This window comes from Tinamus guttatus, unplaced genomic scaffold (genome assembly GCF_059628265.1).
Source record: "Tinamus guttatus ecotype Peru unplaced genomic scaffold, ASM5962826v1 Tinamus_guttatus_pri_ptg000397l, whole genome shotgun sequence".
NCBI classification, from domain to species: Eukaryota; Metazoa; Chordata; class Aves; order Tinamiformes; family Tinamidae; genus Tinamus; species Tinamus guttatus.
In genome coordinates this window covers 3,225,213-3,241,519 of record NW_028288931.1, presented here as the reverse complement: position 1 = coordinate 3,241,519, position 16,307 = coordinate 3,225,213, and the positions used below count along the sequence as shown (strand labels likewise).

The 16,307-nt window shown below is 57.0% G+C and overlaps 2 protein-coding genes across 2 annotated transcripts; one reads left to right on the top strand and one right to left on the bottom strand.

Annotated features, from left to right (window-relative positions):
- Window positions 1-1,366: 1,366 nt before the first annotated feature.
- Window positions 1,367-8,635, top strand: ZC3H12A (zinc finger CCCH-type containing 12A). The gene is made up of 5 exons (XM_088531167.1): window positions 1,367-1,762; window positions 5,655-5,794; window positions 6,586-6,820; window positions 7,365-7,471; window positions 7,606-8,635. Exons 1-5 carry the CDS (start codon window positions 1,374-1,376, stop codon window positions 8,631-8,633), a joined length of 1,899 nt encoding a protein of 632 aa, XP_088387293.1. The 5' UTR covers window positions 1,367-1,373; the 3' UTR covers window positions 8,634-8,635.
- Window positions 8,636-14,325: 5,690 nt separating this feature from the next.
- On the bottom strand, window positions 14,326-15,786 carry LOC148593422 (uncharacterized). The gene is made up of 4 exons (XM_088530986.1): window positions 15,670-15,786; window positions 15,220-15,276; window positions 14,524-15,127; window positions 14,326-14,375 (listed from the first exon to the last, which is right to left on the bottom strand). Exons 1-4 carry the CDS (start codon window positions 15,784-15,786, stop codon window positions 14,326-14,328), a joined length of 828 nt encoding a protein of 275 aa, XP_088387112.1.
- Window positions 15,787-16,307: the final 521 nt, after the last annotated feature.

The following is a 16,307-nucleotide window of genomic DNA, read 5'->3' as shown; positions in this document are numbered from 1 at the left end:
TCCAACCTCCTGCATGCACAGGGTCACCTAGAACACATGATACAGGACTGTGTCCAAGCGGGTTTGGAAGATCTCCGGACCTGCCTGGTTTCAGCTCGCAGGTGTCCTGTGCGAGGGAGGGCTGTTTTCCCCACAGTGCCGGGTCCAAGCTGGCTCTTGGCAAAGCTCCGTGCCGCAGGCCGCCTTGCTGTCGGAGCGCTCGGGGCTCCGTTAGCCTCCATCGTGTTCCTTTGCTTAGAACTGCAGCCGGGGCCGCGCTCCGAGCCCCTCCGAAGGCCATTTCAAGGTGCCGGAGGTGCGGACAGGCGGAGATGTGGGCTTCAAATCCACCTGGATGCCACCCTGTGCCACGTGCTCTAGTGTCCCTGCTGGAGCAGGGGGTTGGACTGGATGATCTCCAGAGGTCCCTTCCATCCTCAGCCATTCCGTGGCTCTCTGGAAAGGCCCATCCCGCCGTGATCCGGGCGCTCTGCCCCCGTGGCCATGCCCACGTCCCTGCTCCGCTTGGCCGTGCCGGGCCAGGCGAGCCGGCGCGGCGGCCGATCCCGGAATTGAGAGCAAAGGTGTCGCGAAAGGAAACCAGGAAGGAGATGAATGAATTTCCCTAACGAGCGCGCTTGTTGGGGCAAATCTGCCCTTATTGCAAAACGATTTGCATGAAAGCCAGGTGTGCGCAGGCGGGGGCCCGTCCGCCCCCGCCGGGGCGGCTCGGCGGGGAGGGGACCCCGGCTGGCACCGCTGCCCGCAGGGGACGGGGGGACGAGGGGAAGGGCCGAGAGGCGGCGACGCGGCCCGTGGCAGGACGAGGGGCCCGAGGGGGCCCCGCAGAGGGTGGCGGGGCCCGCAGGGAGGCGATGGCGACGCTGCCGAGCGGGGGCGCCGGGGCCGGAGCTGCGCCCGGCCGGGCCGCGGCGCCGGGGCGGGGATGAGGCCCGGGGAGGAGCCAGGCCCGGGGCGGCGCCGCCGCCGCCCGCCCCGCGCGGCCCTTCCGCCCTGCGCGGCCCCGCGCGGACGCGCTATAAAGCGGCGGCGGCGGCGGCGGGCGCGGCCCCATGGAGGCGGCGCGGCGGCGGCGAGGCGGCCCGGTACGAGCGGCGGCGGGGGAAGCGGGCCCGGTAGCAGCGAGGCGGGCGGCGGGGCCGGCACGGGCAGGGGCCGCCCGGTAGGGGGCGGGCGGAGGCCGCGGGCCCGGTGGGAGCGGGGCCCGGTGAGGAGCGGAGCGGGGCGGGACGGGGGAAGCGGGCCCGGCCGGGGCGGGGCGGGGCGGCCGCCGCCGGGGCTCCCGCCTCACCTGCCCGCCCGCCCGCAGGTCCGCGCCGCTCCGCGGCAGCAGCAGCAGCAGCAGCAGCGCCCGGCGAGCCCGCGGCGCGGCCATGAGCGCGGGCGGCCTCTCCTCGCTGCGCGGCGGCCCCGGCTGGGCTGAGGCGGGCGGCGGCGCCATGAGCGGCGCGGAGGCGCCCGCCGAGGGCCTGGAGCTGCAGCTCAAGGTGGACTTCTTCCGCAAGCTGGGCTACTCGTGCCGCGAGGTGCACGCCGTGCTGCACAAGCTGGGCCTGGGCGCCGACACCAACGCCGTGCTGGGCGAGCTGGTCAAGAGCGGCCCGGCCGAGCGCGAGCCGCCCGCGCCGCTGCCGCCGCCGCCGCCCGAGGCGCCGCTCGTGCCCCGCGGCGGCGCCGCCCGCCGCAGCCCCGCGCCCGGCGACGACGGCGACGGCGACAACCTGCGGCCCGTCGTCATCGACGGCAGCAACGTGGCCATGAGGTAGGTGGGGGGCCCCGCGGCGGGCGCTTCCCGTCACGGTCGGCGCACGGAAAGCGGAACGTTACGGCGGCCTGCGGCTCGCGGGCCCGATACCCGGCAGGGTAACGCGCTCTTACCTCACGGCTTTGTGCAAGTTTCCGAGGCAGGATGTTGCTCAATAAATAATTGCGGGGTTCGTCGGGGAGGGCTGTGCGGCGCGGAGCCGTCTGCTGTGCCGGGCACCGGTGTCCAGGCCGCGGCTCTTCCCTTTTCGCTACGTGTCTGCGCGGGGAAGGGCCCGTGTGTCAGCGGGGCTTTCCGTGCCCGCTTGTTCCGTTACGGCAGCGCCCGTGGCCGCGGCGGGACCCGCGGGGCAGCTTCTCTAAGCAAAAACCCCCCGAAGCCCCAGGCTGGAGTAGAGAGTTATGATATTCACAGAGCCCTTGCAGTCTCTAGGCCCAATATCTATAGGTTTGGAATCCTTTTTGGCCCCACTTCCAGCTCCTGGCTGTGCTCAGCTGTTGTGAGTGTTACTGTAGATTTTGTCAGGCAGAAGAAAGTGCTTAACAGGGCCTCGCTGGCAGGTGTGGCTCTAAGTGGCTTTTCTGTTTGTCATGGCCCATGGCAAGATAGGATGGAGGGAAGATGGGGGCAGCTGTATGGGGACTCTTAGGGAGTGCTGGTCTGTCCAACAAGTGTGAAATTCTGAGGTTGGCAACAGAGCGGAGTCAGAGGGAAAAACCTTTAACTTGGAAGCGTGCAGGAAAGGCCAGTTCCTCCTTGCAGCGGGTGTCTGGCTGTTCAGCAAATACCCCATTACAAAACACGGGCTGCTAAGTAAACTTCACTGCAAGAACCATGCCGGAGATAAGGAGCACGGTCAGGCCCAGGCAGCCACTTAGCCATGAAAATTGCCTCATACGGCGCAGGCGAGGGCCCAGCAAATGTGGCTCTGGGCAGGCGAGGCAGCAAGAGCGTTGCAGATAGGGCAGATTTTGACATTAGAAAAGCAGCCTGGCTTTTTTTAAGCAATTTGCCAGAAGGGGAATTCCGTTCTGAAACTTCCTGTATTGATGGTGTGATGTTCCCTGCTGATTCATTTGCAGTGTGTACAGCGGCCTCCCTGAACAGCTCTTGACAAACATATGCAAATCATAGTGGAAATTAGCTTCTACTTCCTTCTAAGGGAATTTTTTCTTGGCTGCTGCCAAATCAGATCAGCCCAATTAGCCGCCTTCTATACATTGTGGGTTAGTAGCAGGGACTGAAAAAAAAGAAAAGAAAAAACAAATCTCTACTTATTTCTCACTTGATCTTTAAGAGACTGGTAAATACTTGCCTGCCTGTGTAGAGCAAAAGTGAAATCTGGAGTTGGAAAAAGCCTTTTCTGAGCATCTTCTGGTTGCTCATGTCAGCTTTTCTCTGATCTGGGTCCTTAGTGAAGGTATCTTAAGTGTCTCTATAGGTGTTTTGTTGTGAGATGTGTAGTGTTTGTAGTGTCGTTTTGGTACATCTCTGCGTTTTCCCTAGCAGTTTTAAGAGGAGGGTGAGGACAGGAGGAAGGAAAGTGAGTTTCTATGTGCTGGTAGAGCTGCACTAGCACTAACAGCACTTGGAAATGCCTCTGCTGGGGAGCAGCCTGTTTCGGTCATCACTTCATGCCAGTTTTAGCCTTGCCCACTTTTGGAAGTAGAGCATGGATTGTAGGTTGAGTTTTGGCTCTCAAACCCTTCAGAAAATAAAAGCTGCTGAATTTGGTTACTTTAGAGGTGGGCGGGGGAAAATGCAGAACTTATTTCACCTAGGAAGTGGCTTTTGCATATGCAAAACAAATCTGGATTATATTTAAGAATTCTTGTGAATTTGCTTTCATATAAATCACGTGATGCAGCCTGGCGTAGTAACTCTTAGACCCTTAATTTCTTTTTCTTAACAGCAAAGAAATGGCTGTAAGTGTTCTTAGCCCTTGAAAATACTTTTAATCCATTATTAGGGTGATAATATAGTACTTTTTCATCTAAATGCATAGTGCTGTAGCTGCCTTTCTTGCTTTCCTTCCCTTTAATATCTACTGCTTTTAGCACCTTTCATGATTTTGTAAGAGGTTTGACCTTCTGTGAGGGAAGTGGAGGAGAGCATAAATTGAAGTCTGTCAGCAAAAATAAAGTTCTACAAACTGTTGCACTGGAAACACTTGCAACACGGGTAAGAGCGGGGCTCAGTAGTAGAAGGATGTGGTGGAGGTGGGAGCCGGAGTTGCATCCCTTGGGCTGTTTTCCCTTTCCAGCACTGCCTCCCCTTCCACCTCCGTGCTTGGGCTTTGCTGTTGCACTTGCCCTGTCCCAGCTGTGCTGTTTAGGGGTGAGTGTAACCCCCTGTCTCGAGCCTCCACATAGAGGTAAATTTCTTGCTTGGTGACAGAGCATCTTCCCTGCCCTAAACCTGCTCTGCTCTTTAATGCTTTCGTCTTGCTACTTCTTGCCCAATTACCTACGTTCTCCTTTCTCTCCCCTTTTGCACTTCCACTCTCCTGTTCCTTTCTCCGCAGAGACCCTCGGTGTGCACTTAGGTGCTTTCTAACTGGAATGTGTGCTCCATTTGTTCCGTGTGCTGCCCCGGGCTGCAACTGCAGCCCTGTGTTTCCCTAAGGATTTGCACAGCCTTCCTAACAGATCCCACTCTGCCCCAAAGCTGGGGTTCCTGCTTGCAAAATGTCCCTTTTGCTACTGGAGCTCAGTGCAAACATCTAGGGTCCCCACTAAGCACTTGTGTCCTGTTTAGGCTACCAGATATTTTCTATGCAAGAAACTTCATTTTTGAAGTTTTGTAACTTTTTTACAAGTGTTCATTGCACTACCCTAACTTGCACAGTTGCAGCTTGTGCTTCGTAGTATTTCTTGTTCTGTTGGCGCCCCAAATGCTTACACAGGTGTCCCTTAAGATTAGGCAGGGTTACAGTGCAAAAGGCCCTTGCATCTGTTTGGCAAACTAAATGGGATTGGGATTTGGAGCTTTGTTTGAGTGGGCAAGTGAAGAGGTAGTTTGGGGATTGCACCCAGGTGGGGAAACATTACTGAAATCCTCCTGAATTATGAGACTGATCTTAAGGATGGTTGATCTTGCCTTGTCCTTCACCCTGAAATGCAGGCTCTTAGATCACTCATATTGAAAGTTGGCCAGAACTGTTGCCTACAGAACTAGCAACACTGTAAATACTGGAATTCCTAGAACAGGATGGCTGATTTTCTTTGAGAAATTTAGAAGTTTCTCTAAACTTATTGGTGTGACTTAATTATTAAGAAGCTGTTTTCTATATCAGCAAGTAGCTTCTGACACTATTGGCAACCTTTTCTTCCCCTTGACCTTAACTGCCAAGTATCATCAAATTATTAAGCACTGATTGCTGTTTCATGCAAATGGGGCACTTGTAACTGATGTTCTGGACACCGATATCCTCAGTACTGCTGTCTTTGGAGTAAAGGTGCATAAAATATCCTGCTTTCACTAAATTGACAGATAACTTTAACAAAACCACCTAAAGAAGATGCAGATGCACTGAGGGAGGAGAGTTATGGTGCTAGCTAGCAAAATAGGAGGAAGGGTAGTTCAAGGATTCTGCTATACTTGAGGCAAAACATAGGAAAGAGCTGAGGAAAAAAGACTGGAAGTCGTGATTGCTCCATCCTCCTGCTGAGGGTTTGGGTATTTTTTGGTATATTGGGTTGCTGAAAGCAGCAGTAGCTCTCTGAAGATCTTGATGCTATTTACCCACGTTTAAAAACACTCCTTCTGCTACTCTGATATTTCACCAAAGGTTGTCTAAACTGCTGGATCCGTTTGCTTAGAGAACTGTCTGACTAGTCTGAACGTTGCGTAAATACTGAAACCCTCACAATTGTCTTCTCCAATGCAGCCATGGAAATAAAGAAGTGTTCTCCTGCCGAGGTATCCTTCTGGCTGTACAGTGGTTTTGGGACAGAGGACACAAGGATATTACAGTCTTTGTGCCATCTTGGAGGAAAGAACAGCCACGACCAGATGTACTTATAACAGGTGTGGAAATATGAAAACCAATAGTAGCTTTTCAGACTTACTGCTTTGTCACTTAATGAGCTTGCAAAGTTCTGGCTAGTTAGTAATTAACTCAGGGAAGAGCTGAGTGGTAGGAGATCCACTGAACTCTGCTGACCGGTGAGATTTAAACTCATTAACTTCTCCCCTACATAAGTTCTTGCCTGGATCGCTTGGAATAATTCAGAGAACAAACACTGTAATTCTCCTCTTTGCTTCCTAGCTTGTGTTCTTTCATCATTTGAATGTTTTTCCTTTCAGTGATTCATCTTCATGCTATGTATTTAATATATTTGATACTACAGATTGCACAGAACTTTTCCAACATGCTGCAAGTTAAAGCTTGATGGAGGTTTAGAATTATTTACATTAAGGGGAATTTGCTCTGTACTTGCAAACAACTGAGTTTTCTAAGTAAATCCACTCAGAAGATATTTCTGCATGCTGTAAAGCACCAGAAGAGATGCTAGCTTGCCAATCTTAAGTGGAAATCAACACTCTGTTCATGCAATTTTGGGAATAAAAACCCTTGCTGTATTGCAGCAGCTTCTGTGGTTCCTGAATGGTTGTAGGTGCTATACAGGCACCAGGGCAAGGAATTTTCCTCTGACAAGCCTAGCAGATGGCATAAGAGCCGGGAGTAGAGGCTGAATTGCAGAAAGATAAAATGACTTCATTTCTTGTCTTTTTTTAATATCACGTTATGATCAGTGCGGGGGGCGTTTGGGTTATGTGCGTTTGTACAAGTGTGTTCACAGTTGTGTTTGTTCTAGACCAGTACATTCTCCGTGACCTTGAAAAGAAGAAAATTCTGGTCTTCACTCCTTCCAGGCGAGTTGGAGGCAAGCGAGTTGTCTGTTACGACGATCGATTCATTGTGAAACTGGCCCATGAGTCTGATGGCATTGTGGTTTCTAACGACACTTACCGGGACCTGCAGAATGAGCGTCCTGAGTGGAAGAAATTCATTGAGGAGCGTCTGTTGATGTATTCTTTTGTAAATGACAAGTATGTTCCCGTTTTTTCTTAGCTTCAAAAAAGTGCCAAGTGAGCAGGCTGTCTTGTGATAATGAAGCAATAGCATGTGACACGTGAAAAGAGCAAAAGGCTGGTGCAGAGTGGGGAGAAAACAGAAATATAGCAGCCAGGAGCCCTCTTTTGTAGAAGGAAGAGTGACTAGAAGAGCTGCCCAGCTGTGAGGTACAAATTGGAGTCACCTTAATTGCTCTTCATGGTTTGGAGCTGGGAGCTCTGCCTTCCTGGAGTTCCCAGAGAGGCTCCAGGGCTTGGTTTCCTTCCAGGATGTTAACAGGCTGCCCAGCAGCAAGTTCTACCTTCATGTAAAAAGCACAGACCTTCCTCAGAGCCTCAGGAGAAGCTCTTTGTGCTAGTCCTTGCCAGGGGGCTGGAGAGCCCTCTCCAGTGAGGTGGGAAGGCTTTTGAAGGATCAAGTAGCTTTTAACTTTTCATTGAAGTGGGAGACTTCTGGAAGAAAAGAAACTGTGATGCTGGAAAGTGAAATGCTTCTGACTGAGACTTTTTTTCTCTTTAGGTTTATGCCTCCAGATGATCCTTTAGGGCGACATGGCCCCAGCCTGGATAACTTTCTGAGAAAGAAACCTGTGGTGCCAGAACACAAGAAACAGCAGTGCCCTTACGGTAAGACCTGTCTTCTAAACACGGAGACTGCAGTGCCTGTACAAAGAATAATTCATGCCTTTAGTGAATTTTAGCTGGAATTTTAGAATTTTAGGTGAATTTTAGAATTCCATGCTCTTGTCTCTTCCTTGCAGGGAAGAAATGCACTTATGGAATTAAGTGTAAATTCTACCACCCTGAAAGGATCAATCAGCCCCAGCGCTCGTTAGCAGATGAACTCCGAGCCAATGCAAGGTTGTCTCCCACCAGAAGTAGCAGTGCTGCCAAGGAAGAGAAGAAGGGCAAGAAAGCTTCCCAGGCAGAGCTCTTGTGCTCTGCGCCAACAGACTGTGATAAAAGCTCCCTGCAGAAGGTCTCTGCAGAGAGGAAAAGCTTGACTCATAAAGCAAAACCCAGCGATGTGCCCCTTCAGGTCACGGGCTCTGTGTCAGGAGGTGTCCCCCCTAATAACGGGAGCCACAGATCTTCTGACAGGTACCAGCCTCCTCCCGTGGACTCTCTCTCGTACATCTCTCAGGAGCACCTCGACTCGGGCATCGGGTCTCTGGAGAGCCAGATGTCTGACATGTGGCCTTACCGGTGTGCCGGTCCCTGCGACCACGCGCACGCGGAGCAGGCGGCGTGCGGCTGCGCGCGGCAGAGAGCCGGCTACCCGCCGTCCCCCGGCGTGGAGCACAACGGCCTGCTCCCCTACAAGCACGGCTCCCACAAATCCCCCTCCTCCAGCACCCCCTTCTTGCAGTACAGCCCCGAGGTGCCTCGCTCGGGGCCGCCCCGCTCCTTCTCGGGCTACGGAGTGCCTGTTCACCCGGCCAACGCTGGGCAATACAGTCTGCCCGGTGAGTATAACGCCCCTGCGGCTCATTCCCGGGAGTACTGGTCCGAGCCGTACCAGCTGCCGCCTCCTCAGGCCAGATCCGGCAGCGTGCGAGACCCTCGATCCGTGCAGAGAGCCCCGGGGCCCGCGTACGGCGGGGACTCCTGCCAGTGGGCCCTCTCCGACCAGTTTGCAGAGGAGAGGGCCAACGTGCACGTCAAGCTGTGCGGCATATTCCATCCCCATTTAGTCGATGCCGTGATGAGCCGTTTCCCCCAGCTTTTGGATCCCCAAAGGTTAGCTGCAGAAATACTCACGTACAAGTCTCAAAACCCAGGCATATGAGCGGGTGCTGAGGGGAGCCAGGCCTGCCCAAAGCTGGAGGGGCTGTGTTTGTCTCGTGGAGAGTATTCTGCACCTGCCGTAGAGACTTTGGAGCGCTGCTCCTTTCTCCCTGGAAGCGCTGGGCTCAGGCTGGATGCCACGCGTCATCTGCTCACGGTTCTGGTATAGCCGTGCCCCTCCTAAAGATGCAAGGACAGCGTGTGGTCCCCGTGCCCCAGGGCACGTCGGAGACTCCAGGAGCTGAGCAGGAGAAGGAGCTGCAGTTGCAGAGCAGGGCTTTCCTGCAGGGGGTAAGTGGCAGGTCAGGCCCTTCTGGAGCTCCTGCTGTTCAGAGCTGCACGTGGCCCTTCCTCCTGTTCGTTTGGCTTTGAGGTAGCTCATGGGCACACGGAGGAAGGGGCTTCCCAAGGCTCGTGCAGGGCCAGGGGGTCACTCCTCTGTGGTGCTGTGGGGCTTATTTGTGAAGGCTGCAACGCATCATCAAGGCTGAGCTTAGTTAAGCCTCTGCTCAATCCTGCCGTGCAGATCTGTGGAAAACGGTTTCCAAGTCTAGCATGAAGGCGGGTGAGCAGCTCGATTTGTTTCCACCGTGCACGTAGCGATGCTTTCCTTGCCTAACCTCCCCCTTGAGCCCACCCTCCTGCGAGGGGGTAGCCCTTCAGTTCACAGCACACGTGTTCAGTCCAGCTGCGTCGTTCCCGGGAGCAGGAGGAGCCGGGATCGGAACCCATCCTTTCCCAGGATGAGACACTGCCACTGCACCACCACGTTAGCTGCGAAGGGCGGTTGTCCGAGCCCGTGGATGACCAAAACATTGACCTTGCCACTTGTCTTAGGCTCTCTGTGTAACATTGACCAGGAGAATTTATAATATTGTGCCTTTTGTCCTCAGACAGCAATAGTTTTGAGCATTCAGTAAAACAGCTGTAGTCGTGTCTAGACTGCTGCCAATACTCTTCCTGAGGGTTTCTTAGTATTTTTCTCTAAAAAGCTGTTGCTTCATCTTCCTCACTAATATTTATCCCCTCCTTAAGCTTTGTCAAGCTACAACAGCATCCAAAAACGTGTAATGAGGCCTATTTGATAAGACTGTTCCCCTTTCATACCCTGTTCCTCTAAGATGTTTTTTACTGTAGATGCTGTAACAGACTTTAAATATGCAAAAACGATTACGGTAGTAATTGGTTCTGGTCCTGGAATTTCGTGGTGCTCAGAATACCAAGATTCTCGCACTTGCAGGCCAGAAGCAGTTGATTTGTTGATACACATTGTATCTGTGTGGGTTTTTTGTTTGTTTTTTTAAAAGTAAGTACATCTTGTGGTTAAACCAAGGTCGTAGAGTGGCAAATTATGAAGGGGAGGGCAGAAACCAGCTGATGCTGGGACTGCTCTTCAGGAGCCATTTTGTCTATTAGGAATTTTCCCTCTGTCCAAGGAGTGACCTACCCAAACTGGCACCATGTGCCGTAGAAACCACAGGGCCACGGAACCCTGTATACCTGGTGAATTATGATACATTACAAAATTGTAATGTTTCATGTTAGTAAGCAAAATGCTTCTTAATTTTAAGTAACCTGATACTTTGCATATTTGTAAATTACAGGAGAAAAAAAAAAGGTTTTTAATGTTATTGTCCAGGAACTTGCTGCTTGATGCTGTTTTTAATTAGTAGTGTTTTCGACTTGGCCATTGTGTTACTTGGCTTGGTCTTTTGTTTTTCTGGCACGATGCTGATATATGCTTGTTCTCTTGCAGTCAAAAGATTAACATTTTGTACTCAAAAGCAGACATTTTATTGAACTTTCTGTATCCTTATGGAGTATATAGCTTCTGTACTGGATGGAGACAGCCATGCAAAGCCATGGCAAAGAAAACTTGTATTATATAAATAAAAACTGCTAGCTTGAATGACTTGGTCTCTGGGTTTTTGCAAGTCCACTCAGTGTTTTCCTGGAGGGCTTTCCAGGAAGGTGGGAGAAATTATCCTGCCTGCCTGGGATTTCTGTGACAGGGATGAAGGATTTTCAATCCTGCAGCTGCGCAGTGAGATATAATGGATTGTTTTTGAATGGGGGGCAATAGCTTCAGTTTTATGGCCAGTTTTGCCTGTATAATCTGGAAATAAGTGCATGTTTTCTCCAGTTAACCCTTAAGAGAGGCATTAATTTTATACAGCTCTAATCCAAGCAGAGGTGACACAGCCAGTTGCCTGGAGAGGCAGTAAAATCTATGTTGTATTTAGTGCCTTCTGTGGCAGATGTTGAGCACATTGGGATATTAACCATGAAATAACAGGGCTCTACAGCAGGGCCTTGACAGGAGCAGGCAAGGAAATGCAGTAGGAATATTAATGTTTGCATTTTTGTGGAAAAATCTTTCCCCCCCACCTGCTGTAAGGCAGCACAGCATGTTCTTATCTGACTTGGCAAATAACTTTACGGTCTTTATTCAAATTTGTGTCCTTAGTTGAATACAGAGCAATGGTTATTTCTAGTTAATTAAAACCAAGGGGAACGGGTGCTCCTGGAGTTAGTCTAGTTGGCAGGTTTCAAATCCGAAGTGTCCCGAAGCTCCCAGCCTTGAAAGGTCATTTATCGGTGGTGGGGAAGAAACCCTTGGAGGTGTCTGGGAACAGGAGCGAGTTGGAGGGGGAGGCACAGCCTTGGGATGAGCATCCCGGGTGGGATGAGGCCTTCCAGCCCGGCAAGGACCCGCTTGCAGCGGATGTAAATGGGTGCGGAACGGGGGGTTTGCTTGGACGTGGCTCATGGTTGGGCAGCCCTCGCCTTTGCTGGATCACTCCTGGCTCAAGATGAAAGCTACAGGCTCAAAAAGCTCCCCGGGGTTTCAAGGCTTCCAGTAAAGTGAGGTCTTTATGGGGAATGTTTGTTTTCCAGGGGGTGCGCGTGGGAATTCCCGTGTGTTTTGCTCCGACGTGGACGGCCGCAATAAAGCGGCGCGTGCGGAGGCATCGAGTCGCTGCCGCCGCCAAGGGGGACCGAGGCCGCGAGGCCGGCGACGCTCCCGCCCGGCAGCGCCGGCCGCGGCGCCCGGTGGCTCCATCCAGTGTCCCCGGGGTCCTCGCGGAGCACCGGAGAGGCCGCGCTGCTCCCGGGGGATCGTGCGGAGGCCCCAGGCCAAGGGAGGCTCCGTTGCCGTCACCGCGTGTTTGCGTCGAGTTTCTCATCCGCCCAGAACAGGCCGGATCGCTCGGATCGGGCCTGGATCCCCGACCCCGCTCTCCATGTGCTGCTCTGGGCAGGAACGGCTGCAGAGAGGAGATCAGAGTGTGTTTGGGGTGATGGCGGAGACCTTCCCTTGCCTTTCCCAGGCCGTAGGAATGGATGGAAGGGGATCTCAGTGTCATTAGAGAAGGCTTTTACTTGCACTCCACCACAGGACAAGTAGGGGAAGAACCAGCTTCTTCGGCAAGTCTGTGCTCTGGGGTATCTTGATGATTTTGCTCTTTGAAGCGATGCTAAAGAAGGAAAGGAAGGAATGAAGACGCGGGGCCAGGCTGGAGCGGAGCGAGGAGGCAGGGGCGGCCGCCCCGGCTCGGGGCTCCCGCTCGGCTCCAACCTCCTCGTGTTCCTCCGCACACGGAGCCGCAGAGCGGCAGCCGTGGGCAGCGCCGCGTGTCCTCGTCGAGAGCGCCGTCCCCCTCGCCGCAGGCCTGCGTTGCACCAAGGTTTTGGAGCGAACGCGGAGCCGTGGAGCCAACGCGAACCCCCGTTTGCGGGGCCTGGGGCAGGTTTCTGTGCTGGAGGCGCCGGGTGCCGCGCGCTCCGCTCCGCTGCAGGCAGCGCTGGGAGGCCCAGGCTGGCGCCGCAGGGAGGCCAGACCGGCTCCGAAGGGCCCACGGAGCAGGGACGGGGCCTCCGAGGCCACGGGACGGGCACCGCGGAGCCGCCGCAGGGAGAGGAGGCCGCTCCGAGCGGATGCTGCTCTGATCTGTGCGGAAGCGGCTGCCCAGCTCTGGCTTTGCTGCACCGGAGGGCCCCTTGGCAGCTTCCGTGTCATAGAATATAATAGAATAGAATAGAATAGAATAGAATCACAGAATGGTTAAGGTTGGAAGGGACCTCTAGAGATCATCCAGTCCAACCCCCTGCACACGCAGGGTCACCTAGAGCACGTGGCACAGGGCTGCATCCAAGCGGGTTTGAAGATCTCCAGAGAAGGAGACTCCACAACCTCTCTGGGCAGCCTGTTCCAGTGCTCTGGCACCCTCACTGTTAAGAAATTTTTCCTTAAGTTCCTGTGGAACTTTTGGTGTTTCAGTTTCTGGTCGTTACCTCTAGTTCTGTCGGTGGCCACCACTGAAAAGAGGCCGGCCCCATCCTCCTCACTGCCTCCCTTGAGGTACTTCTAGACACTGCTCAGGTCCCCTCTCAGCCTTCTCTTCTCCAGCTGAACAGGCCCAGCTCCCTCATCCTCTCCTCATAGGGCAGATGTTCCAGGCCTCTGATCATCCTCGTAGCCCTGCGCTGGACTCTCTCCAGCAGCTCCACATCCCTGTAATCCCTCCAGTGTCCCCACGTCCTCCAGTTTTTGGCTCCTCCACGCGGGGTTGTCCCACCTTGGCCCAGCCAGGCCGGCACAGGACGAGTCGGGCTGCTCCTGTGTGCGCTGCGCCCGTTCCCTGTGCCCGTTCCCTGGCTGCGCGGGGCTGCGTGGGCTCGTCGGGAGAAGCCGTCCTTGCTCGCGCACAGGCCTGTCCCCATCCCGTGTGCTCGGGAGGGCCCTGCCGGAGCCTTGTCCGCACGTGGCCCCAGGGCTGCAGCAGGGGGGAAAAGCAGCCCTGGGGCAGCCCCGGAGCAGCCTCGGGGCGGGCGGCCGCGCGGCTGCGGGATGGGGACGAGCTCCTGCGCTCGCCAGCTCCCACGGGCACCGGCCGGGGGCTTCGCGCTTGCGCCAGGCGAGAGGAAGGGCGAGCGCTGGGGCCGGCAGCACCCCCGGGGTGCTGAGCCCAGGGAAGGGCCGGGTTCAGGGGGCGAAAAGTGCTCGGCCATCCCCTGGCCAGGAGGGCTGGTTTGCAGGATCATCCGCGAGGCAGGAAGCGCCGCGGCCGCGCGCTGCATCGAGCAGCCCGAGCCTCTCTGCAAACGCCCGCCCGGCGCTGCCGTGACGGAACCGGGTCTGCGCGTGGTGCCCCGGGCACCGGCGTGAGCCACCGCTCCGGCCTTGGCGCCTCGCAGGTCCCACCTGGGAGGACATTGGCCATTAGCCCCCACGTGCCACCTCCTGCGCGCGGGTGACACCCAGGAGGGAGGTTCCCCCGTGTCCGGGCAGGTCTCCATGGCCGCAGCCCCTCCAACCCTCTCCGGGAGCAACCCCGGAGCTCAACGCGTGTCTGGAGCTGCTGGCCAAGGGGCCTCCCCTGGCCGAGCGGGAAGTCAGCAGCGAGCTCATGTTTTGCAACCCGCCGGTGCTGCAGCTTGTGCAGCTTGTGCAAGAGAATGTGGGAATCGGCGCTGCCCTGGCTGCTCGTTCCTGCAGCTCCCAGAAGCTGCAAGCAATGAGGGAGCCGCTCCTGGCTGGGCTCCCGCAGAGGTGACCGGCCTGTGCTCGTGCCGCCCCAGCACGATTTGGTGCCCGGCGGCACCGCGTTGGCTTTGGGCAGCGCGAGGCCCTCGCGGGAGGCCGGTCCGGCCGGGGGCTGCAGGGTCTGCGTTTCCACCCGCTGCAGGGCTCAGTCCTCGAGAGGGGCGAAGGGCGGGCGGGAGCGCCGGGGCCGGGGTCCTGCGGGGAAAACGCGGAGGGAGGCGCCAGCCCCGGGAGTTCCCATCCCGGCTGCTCCCGTTCTGATTCCCAGCACTGGGAGCTTCCAGGGAGGCCACGCACGTCCCCTCCTGCCACCCCTGGCGGGGACGCAGCCACCTGTGGGTACCTGCTCCACGACTGGGCTCGGGGCTGTCGGCATCGCTCTGCAGCGCGGCGCGCTCGGCACCGGCGCGGGGACGAGGGCTCCGCTCCCAGGGCAGGCGCTGGGGGCCACGGCCGGGCTGCGCGGGGGCCGCGGTGGCATCGGTACCGCTCATGCAAGTGGCATCGGTACCACTCACACGAGGGGCATCAGCACCACTCATGCAGGCAGCATTGGTACCGCTCACACGGGTGGCATCGATACCGCTCATGCAAGTGGCATCGGCACCGCTCACGCGGGCGGCGAGCGCCTGCTGCTCCCGCAGCAGCTCCAGGAAGCGGCTGCTCCAGAGCAGCTTCTCGGCGCCCAGCTCAGTGCTGAAGAAGCTGATGTCGTCCTCCAGCGCCGCCAGCCTCCTGTGCACCGCGGCGCTGGCCTCGCGCAGCCGCTGCAGTTCCCCGGGCCCTGGTGGCAGCGGGTGCCTGAGCAGCCGCCCGGGGCTCTCCCAGCCCCGGGGTGCCCCCGTTCCCCAACCTGGCTCCTCCGGGGCGGACGTGGCCGGGGAGCCGCCGTCCTCCTCGCCCGCCTCCGCGTCGCTCTCCAGCCTCAGCAGCGCCGCGGAGCCCAGCTGGACGCCGGGATGCAGAGCGGACACCGGCCCCTCCAGCGAGAGCCGCCGCTGGGGAGGCCCGGAGGGCGCTGGGGGAGCGGGGCCGGTACCTCCTGCAGGAACTGGAAGATCGTGTCCCAGCAGATCTTGTAGCAGAGGAGCAGGTACTGGGGGGAAAGGGCAGAGACGGATGGTGCCCAAGGAGCAGAGACCCCCGCGGGGCCCCAGAGCATCCCTGGGACGACGGGGCCCTTTGCAGCCATCCGGGGCTCCAAGGCCGGATCCCCTGGGGAGGGCAGAGCTTGGAGAGGGGGAACAAAGGGCCCTGCTGCCCTTTGGTCAGTAGAGGCTGACACTGCACTAAGCCGAGAGCCAAGAGCTGGATCCCGAGGTCCCCCCCGGTGCTGCTAGATGCAAACGCGCGTGTTCGTATTGCAGGACAGGCCCCGGCAGCGCTCCCGCCCGTGTCCCAGCCCCACGCTGCACGCTTCGGCCTCGGCACCGGCGCGACGAAGCACAGCCGAGCGGAGGAAGAGGAGGCAGCTCCCCGCGCTACTAACCCACGCCAGTCTCCAGAGCAGCAGCAGCCCCGAGAGCGCCGTCCTCGCCAGGGACAGGAGCCACCGGCCGCAGGCGCGCGGCGCCCGTCGCCACCGGGACGCGCGCGGCCGCCCCATGCGCCCCGCGGCCGCGGGGCCGTCACCGCGGGCTGCGCGCGGGGCCGCCGCTGCACGGGAGCGGGGCCGGGGGCTGCATCCAGCCCCCCGGGGCAGGGGGGCTCCGGCGCTGCCCACCTACCCGCTGCGCTGCGGAGCTGCTCCCCGCGCCGGCCCGGCCCGCGTGACGCCGCGGAGCCGCCGCGCGCAGGGCGGATAAACCCGCCTAAGCCTCTCGGGGAAGAGGCTGCAAAGGGGATTAGCGCCTTGCTCCTGCGCTGCCCTTTAGGACTGCAAAGGCAGCGGCTGCTCTGCCAGCCTCGTTTGCTTTGGATGCATCTGCCGTGAGCAAAGGGCTGGAGTTTCATTTAGCGCCTAAACTCAATTAAATTGTATTAAAATGCAAGTACGAGCCTGTGCGGCTCTCTGGGCCTTCAGTGACCAGAGCCAGGTCTGATTATCCTGCGACTCTTCAATCGCTCAGGTGGTTGTGGAAGAAAATAAAGTGTTTTCAGAGCCAAATGCCCTAATGTCTCCTGTGA

What these genes read in the sequence shown, in the direction of transcription:
- ZC3H12A (XM_088531167.1), top strand. Translation starts at nt 1,374, where the DNA reads ATGAGCGCGGGCGGCCTCTCCTCGCTGCGCGGCGGCCCCGGCTGGGCT. An exon ending in GGCAGCAACGTGGCCATGAG is followed by an intron (nt 1,763 to 5,654) that starts GTAGGTGGGGGG and finishes TCTCCAATGCAG; the next exon opens with CCATGGAAATAAAGAAGTGT. An exon ending in ACCAGATGTACTTATAACAG is followed by an intron (nt 5,795 to 6,585) that starts GTGTGGAAATAT and finishes TGTTTGTTCTAG; the next exon opens with ACCAGTACATTCTCCGTGAC.
- LOC148593422 (XM_088530986.1), bottom strand. Translation starts at nt 15,786, where the DNA reads ATGGGGCGGCCGCGCGCGTCCCGGTGGCGACGGGCGCCGCGCGCCTGC. An exon ending in TGCTCTGGAGACTGGCGTGG is followed by an intron (nt 15,277 to 15,669) that starts GTTAGTAGCGCG and finishes CTTTCCCCCCAG; the next exon opens with TACCTGCTCCTCTGCTACAA. An exon ending in CGAGCCCAGTCGTGGAGCAG is followed by an intron (nt 14,376 to 14,523) that starts GTACCCACAGGT and finishes TTTTCCCCGCAG; the next exon opens with GACCCCGGCCCCGGCGCTCC.